Genomic DNA, 13,495 nt, shown 5'->3' on the forward strand with positions numbered 1-13,495 from the left:
AATAATCATTACTATGTCATGTATGTGATAAATGCTGTGTTTTGATATTCCAAATGGCTGCCATACGTCCCTAACTATATGTTTTCAGACAATTTTCCCTCATACACCACGGGTGACGTTCGTTATTCCGAAGGTTCGTATATGCATTTTATAGTCAAGCAAATCAAAATTCTGTCAGCATTAATTGCACGCATTTTAGTGCTCACTCTTGTGAAATTTCGTTTCCACAATCATCTTTAGCATGATAGAGTATACAAAAGTCTATATCGGATATTTTGAATTTCAATAAAATAAATATTTTGTCCAAAAAAATGTTTTCAGACATTATTTCACCCCTGTTTCACAATTGCAGGCATTTTATAGTCCTTGGTCAAAGTGTGTGTAATTTGTGATTTCCATGATTATTTTGCATAATTTGGCGGCCGGCATTTTGGATTTTGCCAATGGTGGTAAATTTCCAAGGTCACAGAAGTGCCATCATTCAGAATTGGAATCAGCACCCTCGAATTGACAAGAAACCACAAAAATCATTGAGAATATCGAAAAACAAGGTTCGGTCCATTTTATATGGGGCCTTGCCTGGACTAACAAATCACTCTACTGTCAGGCCACTCTGATAGTACGCTAAATTATTTCATAAAAAAGCGGAGAAGTAAATCTCTTTTTTTCGCTACAGATGTATTTTGCTATAACCCATTTTGGGGACAAGCCATTGATAGGCCTTATGCCTTTGTTCGACCCAACACTCTTTAATGTTTTGTCAGGGATGTGTACTTTGTCTATTCATTGTTATTGTAAGCATTTATAGTAATGTTATTATTTCATTTTTTATGATTGTGCAATTTTGATGTAATTTATTTTGAACAGTGGACAATTAATTAATTTAATTGACTTAACATGTTTCATGGCTATTCATTTCAATTCATTTGAAGAAATATAAATGTATATCTGTATAAACCAATTAATATATTTATAGCAATATACTGTATTATCTTTGAAGGCTGATGTTATGAAAGCAGCATTTGTCATTAAAATAAATATTCAACCAGGTATAATTATTTCCAGACTCCAAACAAATATATGAATCAAAATCTACTTTCTGATGCTAGAATACAATAAACATTATAATTCAAACAAAAAACAGCTAATGTACTATTAAGATACACATAATATCACTTTTATGCGTAAAGATTTTGAAAGTTTATACCGCACTGCAAAATATAGAATTCACGAACTTACACGTTTAAACGACCTGTGAGCAAATATTATTTAAAAATATATTCTTTAAAACTACCTAAGTTTTGATTACAATTATCACACGCAATACAATTTATGTGTTGATTTCAAGGCATGACATTTATGTTGGAAATAATATTCGGTGATGAAAAATAAAGAAAAAAAATCATGAAATACTCAAAGTATTAATTATATTGAATTTATGAGGCAAAGCATCAATGATTTATCAAAATTACATCGTGTATAGACAGCTAGAATATTAGACTGTATGCATATCTCATATATGTTATTTATATAAAGCTGATTTTGGTATTATAACGCTTTTATCACAAAATATGTAAAAACACACAATAATTAGCTCGATTTGTAAATAATTATATACAATATAGAATTATAGATAAAATACTTTTTTTTCTCAAGGGAGCATCGTTTAAATCAAATAAATCAATACAAGAATATGCATGTATAATAGTTGTTCCACACTTAACATCTGGTTACAGAAAGCAAAATTTTCAAATGAAAGCTGAGCCAACCTCGTTTGCAAACTCATTGAAAGGAGAAAAAATACAGATGCTGGGTTGAGATTTTGTATAACGTGGCAATGGCGACCCCCTCCCCCACCTCCTCACCACAAGAAAAAAAAACTCTGAAGATGAAATTGGACGAGTCGTAAGCAAATCCAACACTCAAAGAGGATATAGAGATTATTGACCATTATGCAATGACGTAATCGCGCCACCATCTTAGAGGATGAAGCCATTGCCTTGCGTGCGTTGGTAATTTGCAGCTGGCGCATCTCCGACAACTCCATTTCCACGTATTTCTATATCCTCTGAGGGAGGGCGCTATGAAATAATAACGTCGTATGCATGACGTCTATTGACAGGTTACGCCACAGTCACATCGCCGAAACCTGTAGTAATTTAGACAGGGCATACAATCGGAGTTGGTTCCATTGCTGTGACTACATCAGTCGTGGTGGCATTACTTCGGAGCACTCGTCAAGACTTGACATACATGTATATATTAAATTAAATATAATTTGAACAATTTGATGATTTCAACGACGAGGGCGCTCTTTACAAGAGCACCTTGAACCATATTTATATGTAAATTAATAATGCAAAAAATGAAAATATATATATATATAATATCGAACTGAAAGCCTTTTTCTTGTATTTTCTGGCGATTAATATTCTTCTGCATCAGTATCATTTATGAATGAAAACAAAATCCTCGAAATACGTATATATTATCATTTTAATATTTTGTCAGCATCAATCTAATAAGAATCATTTAAGTGCAAACATCATTCTAATAAAGCAACATTCTTTATCGATGGACTTAAAGTCCAAATTCTTTAGCATGGGTTTTGTGTATGAGAGGGTGAGGGTGTGTGTGTGTGTAAGGCATATTCAGCGTCTCCAATTGTTTCAGTTTATTTATTTATTTTTTTTTTCATCTTAAAATAAATGTAATTGTGTAAATAACTGTTACAGTCCATTCTCGTTCGCTTTGTTTCCGTTTTTGATTACTTTGATATTCATGGTCGATGAAATGTCCGTAGAACATTCACTAAGAGCTCGTTTCGAACTTGTTTCTCTCTCTCTCTCTCCCTCTCTCTTGTCCCTTTTTTTTCACTCTATCTCCAATTTGTTGCTTCCCGTTTTCACTCTGCATCAACAAGACTCGCAAGTTAGTGACGTCACAATTCCCTGACAATGGTTGAGTTTGTAGTCTTGCGACCAGACCGTGGCTTCACCAAACCGTACAGGTGTTATTGGGTACCATGTAGTCGTTTTCAGTGCACCCGAATACCTCGGCGAATTCAGGCATGTTTTGCGCAGATCCAATCGTTCTAGGAAATATAAAACGAATTAAAAAAAAAAAAATCCAACGTTAGAATAATTCCTCCTAGTCATTTTACTGAGACCTTCTCCTAAGGGCCTCAGTACCAGCGGAAGGAGGGAAGGGAACCCCCCCCCCCCCCACACACACACACATTTTTTTTCAGTAAACGTGTACATAAGCGTAAAACTCACCATCTTAAAAACTATATAAACTGTATAAACGCTGTTTGAAAGTTTAAGTGCGTTGTTTAAGCCTGTCACCCTAGCAACTATTGTTTGAAGTGGTATACAAGTTGTTCAAAGTTTTTAACAAGTTGTCTAAAAAGTTTAAATTTAAAAACAAGTTAATAAACTGTTCAAGAGGTTTAATCAACTGTTTAAAATTGTAAACATCTTGTTGTGACAGGTGACAGGGTTATTTTTTGTGTATGTGATTATTGCATGGTCAGCTCCCATCCCCCTTACTTTGAAACCCATTCAAAATCCTCTGCTTTTTGGATGAAGTGCAAGGGGCTTTATCCCTCTCAAAAATACATTTAGAATACAGATTGGGAGGGGTAGAGTAACGGGATATCAAAACATAATTCTTGAAATTCAGAACTTTCAATATTTCTATATTCATATATTCCTATAAGCACCCTTTTGATTAAAAGTTATTTTCATCTTAACCCTAAAAGGACAGGAGGCCATGATGCCCCCCCCCCCCCCTGGACGCTTCGCGTGATATTTCCGAACGAAAAAAGATAACGCCGCAAAATTGTATGAATTTTCTTTTTGAAGCCTCGCACAACTTTTGAGACCAAGTTCGCGACTTACGTGCATAGCATCGCGATGCCACGTTAATTTTTACGAGACAATGTCATGTCGAAAATGGCTCATTTTTATAATTTGTGTACAAAGTCTATGGGAGATGAAATTCATTAAGGGTGATTATTTTTCTTTCTAATTGGTCTGTTTGATTAATTTAGGTTTAATTTAGTTGTTAAATGGTCTGTAATAATGAAAAAACAAAAGATAAAAAACATAGAAATACATAAGACATTCAAAAAACAAAGAAATACATAAGGAAAAAAATAACTTTCGCAATTTTTCTTTGTGAAAACCTTCAAATTAGATTAAAAAGATGAAATCTGGATAAAAAAAGAAAATTTGAAGTGAAATTGGGTGTTAGGCAAATAATGTTTTTGCACGGATAAATTTGCATATTTTATTCCTAATAAATAAAAAAAAAAAATTTTCAGAATTTGTTTTTTTTTGTATTGGCTTGTAGTTTATGTGGAAAAAAAATGTGCGTGCCAAATTTCGGCGCGATCGCACAAACGGCGGCCGAGATCAGAAGGGGGCCATCATGCCCCCCCCCCCCCCCCGTCCTCAATACATCTCAAATAGGCCAGTCCTTTAGGGCTAAGGTTAAATATATTATGTCTAATGATGACAATCACCTGTATCTTCCGGGGGCATGTGACGCAGTTAATATCCTTGCTGTAAGACCTTCTGGTCTAAATGAACTGCACCATCCCTGTAAAGAAGAAGCATATAAAGTACTTAAGGTATAATTATTTCTGTGTCTTTAAAGACCTATTATATAATAAAGTTTTCATAAATAAAACAACGCGAAATTGAGTATTGGGATCAAAATATGTTATTATTATTATTATTTATTTGGCCATAAAAAACATACAAAAAAATGTACAATGTAGTAAAAAAAAATACAATTTGAAATTGAATGATTAAATATGAATAAGTAGAAAAGAAAGAAAAATGAAAAGAGTAAGAAAATGGCTTTTCCATGGGCCAGGGCTCGCAAAAGTAAAATTCAGTACTATTGCCCAGAGGCATGCGAACCCTAAAATATGTTAACAATATCTATGATTAAATACTTAAATATATATCATTATTCATATCGATGACAAATGATTGGGTATAAAAGTCAGTCAATCGAGTACAAAGTGACATTCGTTTAGTCACTCTTGTACATCATACCCATCAACGAAACCATTATCATCTCAAACAGAAAAGTAGTAAATGTGGGTAATTAAACGAGGCCTTATACTAAATGTGGACTCTTGAGATCACACTCATCTTAAAATCATGATGGTTGCAAAAATATACTTATGACCGCTCCTTCCCTGTCGGTTGCAGGGGCGGCTCCAGGCTATCTTAATAGGAGGAGGAACAGGTATGCTATAGAAATTGTGTCATTTATTCTTTGATTAATAATAGGGGTGTTGTATAGCCAAATAACCCCAATATTCAAATAACCCCAAAATCTATTTTTTTAGGATTTCCTTTCTTTCAATTTCTTCCCCTTTTTCATTTTGTTTGCTCTTTTGGGGTGGGTTTACTACTTGAAAATTCAAAGGGCGGTCACCCCCCCCCCCTTTGGCCCCGCCCTTGCCCCCGAACATGTATTTAATCCCTTGCCCCACATCGCTACTGAGTGTAAAATCACATAATTCATCGTTGAGATGCCAAGACACGAACCTGAGCGAAGCTGAGGAAAAATAGTTGTTCCTGCGTCATATCCAACCCTGGGAGTATGGGCGGTGTCTCACCCGTGTCTGCTACTATTGTCTTATATGCCTAGAATGACGTCATAAAGGAAAGAAACAAGATTGAAATTAGGTAAGCTCATGGTCGATCATGCAACAAGAATGAATATAAAGCTGTTCCACTTGGCAAATTTGGCAATATACGAATAATTAGACTAATATTGCTGTTAGTATTTTCACGGTGTTTCTAAATCAGAATATTAGATTCCATGTATTTTTCAACGTTCATGTTTTATTTTTGGCAAATTTCTTGTCATTAAAGTTAATCTCCTTGAAAACCAGTGGCGTATGCAGGGGGAGGGGTACAGGGGTTCAACAATATTTTAAAAATATTTTGGTTGGTGTTTTAAACATTTCAAAGTCATGCACACTATTTTCAAGAAATTATCAAAAAATTCTAAATTATTTGCAATGTTCGGTTTTGTAGGTTTCTGGTGCCAAATACGATCTCATATTATTATCCCTACTCCCCAGACCTGCGAAATGGGTTCGTTTCATTGAATATATAATCAACGATATTGTTCTCGTTAATTCGCTTTCAACAAATAGGATGAAAGTATATCAGTAGCTTTTAACAGTTTGCGATAAGAATCCCAGACGAGACACTTACATGACGCATCTAGTCATGGGTGTTTCATATACCATCATACTTTAGCCAATGCAAAACTACAGGACTGAACATAGTACTGGAAGCGAAAAGTATTTATGCTTACCCTAAATGCTTGTTTAATGCCTCCGTTGTCTGCTATATTTTCTCCTTGCGTCATCTTGCCATTAAGCTGAATGATACAAAACGAACAAAAATGCAAAAATAAAAATAAAGCACTATAGAGGGGATTACTTTGCAAGCAGATAAGTAAGCAGATCAGCTTCAATATCTAATATATTTTGGTTACTACGACAATGTTAATAAAAAAAAAAACACAGTGAAAACGAGTGAAGAAAGCAATGATGAGCAAACAATTGTAAGGGGCCAAAATTCCTTAAATGTCGAGAGCGAGCAAAGTGAGTGAGTTAAAATGTTGAGCTTTTTAAATTGAAAATGTAATTTTGTGATTGATATTCGCAAAATGACATATTTTACTCATTTTGCTTTAATTTTCTTTCTTTCTTCTTCTTTTTGTTTGGTCGTGGAACTTCTTGAGAGCATGCCCCCAACTCCCCACCTGTACGACAGTCAAAGGAAGTACTTACGTTCATATCGTTTTCAGGCATGACGTATGCCGAGTACTGATCAACTATACATTCGGCCCTGCCTTTAAATGCTTCAATCGAACTGTTACTCCACCATTGGACTAGGTTACCATCCTTGTCATATCGTCTCCCTGTAAAAAAAAAAAAAAAAAAAAAAAAAAAAAAAAAAAAGAGAATTGACATCGATGCAATTTACAACTTAAAGGCACACATTCATCGAATTTGAGAGGTCGCTTTTAACATACGAACATGCTACATGAGGCGTCAGCTGTCAATTGACACCAACCTTATACGGCCATTACACAGATGCCATGCGATTGTTAATTCAGACAATAACTTAGTCTATGATTTTATTCGCATTAACTAAACCGTTTTGGAGAGGAGATTACTTGTTTTATTGCAGCAATATAAGTGCATTGGGTAGTAAATCAGCATGTTATCATTCAAGTGAGCCTGTATTACAAGACTACACTTCTCAGAATGTTGCATTATGTGTTGGAACCTGGCGGGATTCAAGTAAAGAGTTTTTATTTTCTCTTTGTATTAAAATGATCACCAAATCCTTATTTCCAGGTTACTGGTAGATACATTTTTTCTAACCAATTTTTCCTTGTTTTTAATTTTTTTATAGCGGCTCCCAAGCGCCACTCCGCAAGGCTCGGTGCGCCACGAGTGGCGCGCGCGCCACCATTTGAGAATCCCTGATTTAAGGGCTAGAGGTGGCTGCTGGCTCATATCGCCTTTAAGACATTACCGTGCGAACGACTGGTAAATCCTTTCTGTTGATAATTTCATTGTCGTGGATTTAGGTCCTATAAAAGAGAGGATCTCCATCTGGATTTTCTAAAATCAAATCAAAGGATTTTTTGCACACTTTGGTGAGTTTTGTGAAATTGTTCAGTTCAAAAATGTTATTTTTACAAATCTGGGGGGGGGCAAAGTGTTGCGATACTCAACATCATTATAATAGGGCAAAGGCAGCTCGTCACATGACTTCCTATATTGACAGAATTTACTGTTATCAACAATCTTGTTACGTTACCTCTGTCGTCGAACCCGTGTGTGATCTCGTGTCCGATGACCATTCCAATGCCGCCGAAATTCAGATACCACGGCAGATCAGAATGATAAAATGGCGGCTGGAGAATACCGGCGGGGAACACTACAAACAGGGAAAGAAAAAAAAAATTATGTCACAGTCACACACTAACCCGATCGATTCCAAACCGACCGATGGTATGTCATTGGAAATAACATAAATGATTTGATCGGACTGGAACCGGGTTGGTTGATGTAAAGGCGGCAGACTGAATAACACAAACATAAATGAGATATATTCAAAAGCTCCATTACAATCAGGTGCGGATTTTCCAAAAGGGGGCACATTTTCCCAATGAAAATTTGACAATCAAAAAAAGAAAAGGGGGTTCTCGCTTTCAAAAGAAGGGGTACACTCGGGTAAAAATGACATAGTAACATGTACATTGATAATTTTGATTATGGCTCTCAAAGGGTGGGGGGCACGAGCCGGATGTGCCCCCCCCCCCCTGGATCCGCCAGTGATTACAATGTATCCTTTTTTAAGAAATATAGAAATAAACAGATATCATCAAATATTGTATACGTATCTCGTATATACCATTGACACATATTACGGTAGTTGATTGCAATAGTTAATAACATTTACCGAATAAGTCACTTATTATTACAGGCAATAATTTATTTAAGTAGTAGATTTATGTTTTGTTTTCAAAGAAATCATTATCGCCGCTTGACATGGCCCTGAATGCTTATGCTTTATTGTCTTCTTTTTATTTCTTTTGGACGCGAACTTGGTTATATCAGGGAGTAGGGACTATTATCTACTATCTTTTCCCCGATTCGTGACTCCCGACAAATGTATTAGCCAAAGTCTCACATTGGTCCACTTAAAAAAAAACTGATTTTACAGAAAAAAAAGAAGATTTTGCAGAAAGCAATAACATAATCATTCTGTAAATTCATAAAACAGGAATTTTTCTGCAATTTAACAGAACAGGTCTGTTTTAAAAGGGGAAAAGGATGTTTTCTTAAAATACCAATTTCCTGTAAGATTACGCAATCTGGTAAAATTACAGGTGTTCTCGAGACTCTGCTGCAGGAACTTCTTTTATTTTAAGGATAATTTTTTTTACAGTGTATAGCTAGTGTGGCCGTACTATCAACGCCAGCAAATGAGTCGGGTGTCAGTTCAATAGTCTTGATGGCTCAACAAAGACCCACTCCCTGTTTGGTCTTTCATGGCAATCATAATGAATCACCATTTATGGTTCTGATTTCCAATAATACCGATATATCAATTTTTCTTGGAAATGCCTCAACTCTTATGATTATTATCATCTGTATGACTCTTCTTATCAAAAAAGACTTTTTCATTATTTTCTTTCAAATTAAATACATAATTATGTAAATGTTCGAAATAGGATGATAATTTGCAATCGATATCCTTACCGATTTGGTTTGATCGATAGTATGCATTTACTACAGCGGGACCAATTAACCACCTGAAATCAAAATGAAAGAAAAATGGGAAAAGTTTATTTACAATAGAAAGTTTTAATGTACTCTTGATGAAAAGTTGGTTTAGCGGGCTTTTACCCAGAAGCCCCGGCTTTCTGGATATATACTTCTTCTTTCGTTCACATATTAATTGAAATACTGTATTCATGAATTTTATGTTTGCAACATATTGTTGATTTTTATACTTTGTACGAAAAATGTCAATTAAAATGTCCGCGTTTAACGGTCGTAAATATCCCTGAACAAAAGAAATCAGAATCTTCTACATACGACTACATTCTGGTGAACAGAATGATGCTGTTTTCTCGGAAATGAAAAGAAAAATACATTTATCGCCTTTTGCAAATGAACTTATTAAGTGCTCAAAAATTTGAAGTACACGAAAGAATCAGTCTTTTGATGGATGGATTGAAATAACTTTCGGCAGATAAAATATTAAACTGCTCCTAAAGACTGGAATACCTGGATAAACACTCAACCGGAGTAGACCATTATTGAGATTAAACATCTCAGGAGGAAAAAAATTGACATATTTGATATAATCATCATTAAGACTTTATTGAAAGAAGAAATAAAATAGTGAGTTTATGACGTCATTGACTCGTTCATTTTGCATATCACCATATCATAACAGTGATGTTCGTGATTAATTGATTCGAATTGTAAACTGTCATAAGCTTCCTATTTTACTATCGATTTTGACTACATTTTCAGTGCTTTGCTTGTTTGATTTGATTTGATTCGATTTATTTGCCAAGTCTTAAGAAATACATAAAATAAACAAGGTATGGTCATTGATACAGCTTAACAAGACAAACCCTTGAAAACTCACGAGCTTATTTACTACGAGGTCCTAAACAGAAAACCACACATAATAGAAATGTATAGATTTTGTTGGATTTATCTCCTTTTATTTAAAGGACAAGTCCACCCCAACAAAAAGTTGATTTGAATAAAAAGAGAAAATTCCAACAAGCATAACACTGAACATTTCATCAAAATCGGATGAAAAATAAGAAAGTTATGACATTTTGAAATTTTGCTTAATTTCACAAAACAGTTCCTGGTCGGTATGCAAATGAGCAGACTGATGACGTCATCCACTCACTATTTCTTTTGTATTTTATCATATGAAATATGAGATATTAAAATTTTCTCCTCGTTGTCAAGTGAAACAACGTTTAATTCCTCCCTGAACATTGTTTTATACTATATGGCTCAGTCAAGTTGGTCCTTATTGTCAAATCTGCAAAAAATGAAATATTGTTTAATTCAAACAATAACAAACAAAAGAAATAGTGAGTGAAGGACATCATCAACTGTCTCATTTGCATGTCACTTAGTTGTGCATATCACTGTTTTGTGAAAAATAAGCGAAACTTTAAAATGTCATAACTTTCTTATTTTACATCCGATTTTGATGAAATTTTCAGCGTTATGCTAGTTTGATTTTCTTTATTTATTCAAATCAACATTTTTCTGGGGTTGACTTGACCTTTAAATTGACATGCTGCTGGGGGGGGGGGGGACTAACATGTAACCTTGATGCTCCAGTCACATCAAGCACACAGATTCCAAACTGACAGATGGTTTAGCATTGGCAATAACATAATAGCTTTGATCGGTCTGGAGTCGGTTTGGTTGGTGTGACTGTAACAACAGCGTAGTTTAGCATCCACTTTGCAGACGCTGTCTGCAACGTTCAGAATTCCATTGAAAATGCCCGCCAAATCAAAATGGACATATCTGGGGCCCGTCTTACAAAGACTTGCGATTGATCCGATCAATCGTAACTCTATGGAAATCCATCAGTGTCATAATTTTTTCTACAGGTAATTTACACAATGTCTTTGTAAACAAAGAGAAGCACAGTGAATTTTCAAAGAACATTGAATGTATGATTTATACATCATAGAAAATATTTTAGACAAACATGCATAACAGATTTCGACGTTGCTGGCCGTCCATAGTTGTGCTTGATCAGATCAATCGCAAATCTTTGTAAGACGGGGCCCAGAGGTCACTGTAGAAAGTTGGTGGACCGAGACAGCACATCGTCTTAAGATTTGGACCGGACGAAAAATTGCAAATCTGTCGTTTGTCCAGAGTCCATGCCGACATTGATGTCTTGATTCACCGATTTTCGACAAGGGTTGCTTTGTCATGAATGGCTTTTGGCAAAAGATTCTCAGCGTTATAAAAAGCGTCTGCGAAGTGATGGCTAAAATGCCCTATTGATAAACTCTGTATCCATTATTTGTGCTTACCCATCCCGGTCCACTTCTTCTCGTAGCTTCTTCAAATTCTCGTTCGCCGACCAGCCGACGTAACGAAGAATGTTACCGAAATAATCATCTGCCGTGAAATCAAGCTGTAGGAATTATCATAAGAAATTAATAATGTGCATGTATATCGAAAGAACGAAAGAAGAATGAAGAAGAAAATACAAAACAAGAACAAAACAAGTATTGGGTGAAGAAAAAAGAAAAGGGACAAGAGCAAAAGGTTAGGTAAACGGAAAGAAGAAAGTCAAATAACACATCTGCAATACTTGCAACTTGTTCTACTGTTCCTTTTTATGCTATTTTCAAAGGTTCTTATTTAAACAAAGATAATCGACTTACGTCTTCGTACTCCTCGTTCAGCCGGTCATCGTCGAATAGCCAATCTGGATATCCGACTAGCTCTTGCATAGCATCACACTACAAACATATTTAAAACCAGATAGAAGAACATGATTTTATGACGTGGAAATTAAATGTAGCCATGAACACAAAAAAAGAATTCTTATTAACGTCGTTATCGTTGGACTCTTTTCAAAAGGTCAAGAAGGAAACGTGGATTTCTTTGCTTGTTTCTATCATTCAAATTTTTGAAAATGGGGACGAGGGATCGACGAACTCAAAAACTCGAGCTTTTGCTCCCTCTTAATAATTCACACATCAAGGTTCCAAGCCAAGAGTTCGGATTTTCAGGAATTGATAATGGTGGCCTTAATGATTATCATTCGAAAAATGTTTTTTTTTTGCAGCCAAATGCAAAAGATTGTTTGCCATTTATTTGTTATTCTTGTTATATCAGAAATAAAATCTGAAAGATATGGGAAAGACACAAATCTAATAGAAAAGACATTCATGACAAGGAAGATAGTTCTTACTTTACTTCCTCAAGCATGTCAAGTGTCTCTGATTGCATTTTTCAAAGAATCAATTACTTGCTTAGAACTTTTATCCCACTTTGAAAGCTTGTTTTCTTCACAATTTATATGGTAATTAATGGATTAATGTATATGTATCTATTTTGTGCATTAAATTATGTTGATTTTCAATGAACATGAAGAGGGAACCATGTGGAAGGGTAAAAAAAAACGCGATTTATACTGATATGAGATACAAGCTACTGAAATCATTGCATCTAATTGGCTAAGAGTAATATTGGCAGTGGACATCTCTAGTCCCTTTGACCCCGTCTTACAAAGGGTTGCGATTGATCCGATCAACCCCAACTATATGGAAATCCATCAATGTCATATTTTTTCTTTAGGAAATTTGAACACCTTCCTATGTAAACAAATAGAAGCACACTGAATTATAATTAGAAAACAATGGATGTATGAATAAACATCATATCTAGAAAATATTGTGAACAAACATGTATTTTAGATGTTGATGTTGCTGGCTTTCCATAGTTGCGATTGATCGGATAATCGTAACTCTTTGTAAGACGGGACCCTAATCTCACCTTTTCAGCAGCCACTGCCCGTGTTTCATCATCCATCCACTCGTTCTCCTTCAACATCTCTTTGAACGCTCGTTTAAGATATTTGATCATCAGAAGAGTCTAAGGAATAAAAACAGAGTACAAATGATAGCGAATTTCGTTTTAATCTTATGTTATTATCAATAAACATATAAACACAATGAACACTTTAGACATCGTTCATTGACGTCCTCGTGCCGCCATCTGAGGCCCGTATTCTCGAAGGTGGGCTCACTTAGCTCATGGGCTAAATTTAGACCGGGCTTTATTAAAGGAGCCACCCTCTGAGAATTCGGGCCTTCGAGGCAGAAGCCATTCCCTTTCATGCGTTGGTGATCTGCAGCT

General features: G+C 35.3%; 1 protein-coding gene across 1 annotated transcript in view; it reads right to left on the bottom strand.

Annotated features, from left to right (window-relative positions):
* Positions 1–2,480: 2,480 nt before the first annotated feature.
* LOC129276187 (neprilysin-1-like) overlaps positions 2,481–13,495 on the bottom strand; it is a 47,611-nt gene continuing 36,596 nt past the window's right edge. Inside the window, exons 12-21 of the mRNA XM_054912605.2 lie at positions 13,133–13,231; positions 12,016–12,093; positions 11,659–11,762; positions 9,323–9,375; positions 7,875–7,994; positions 6,833–6,963; positions 6,352–6,417; positions 5,571–5,669; positions 4,529–4,605; positions 2,481–3,094 (exon numbers count right to left, since the gene is read on the bottom strand). Of these exons, the coding sequence (XP_054768580.2) occupies positions 2,995–3,094; positions 4,529–4,605; positions 5,571–5,669; positions 6,352–6,417; positions 6,833–6,963; positions 7,875–7,994; positions 9,323–9,375; positions 11,659–11,762; positions 12,016–12,093; positions 13,133–13,231 (927 nt within the window). The 3' untranslated portion in view covers positions 2,481–2,994. The remainder of the gene's footprint in view (positions 3,095–4,528; positions 4,606–5,570; positions 5,670–6,351; positions 6,418–6,832; positions 6,964–7,874; positions 7,995–9,322; positions 9,376–11,658; positions 11,763–12,015; positions 12,094–13,132; positions 13,232–13,495) is intronic.

The sequence above is a fragment of the Lytechinus pictus genome, chromosome 14, assembly GCF_037042905.1.
Source record: "Lytechinus pictus isolate F3 Inbred chromosome 14, Lp3.0, whole genome shotgun sequence".
In the NCBI taxonomy this organism is placed as follows: Eukaryota; Metazoa; Echinodermata; class Echinoidea; order Temnopleuroida; family Toxopneustidae; genus Lytechinus; species Lytechinus pictus.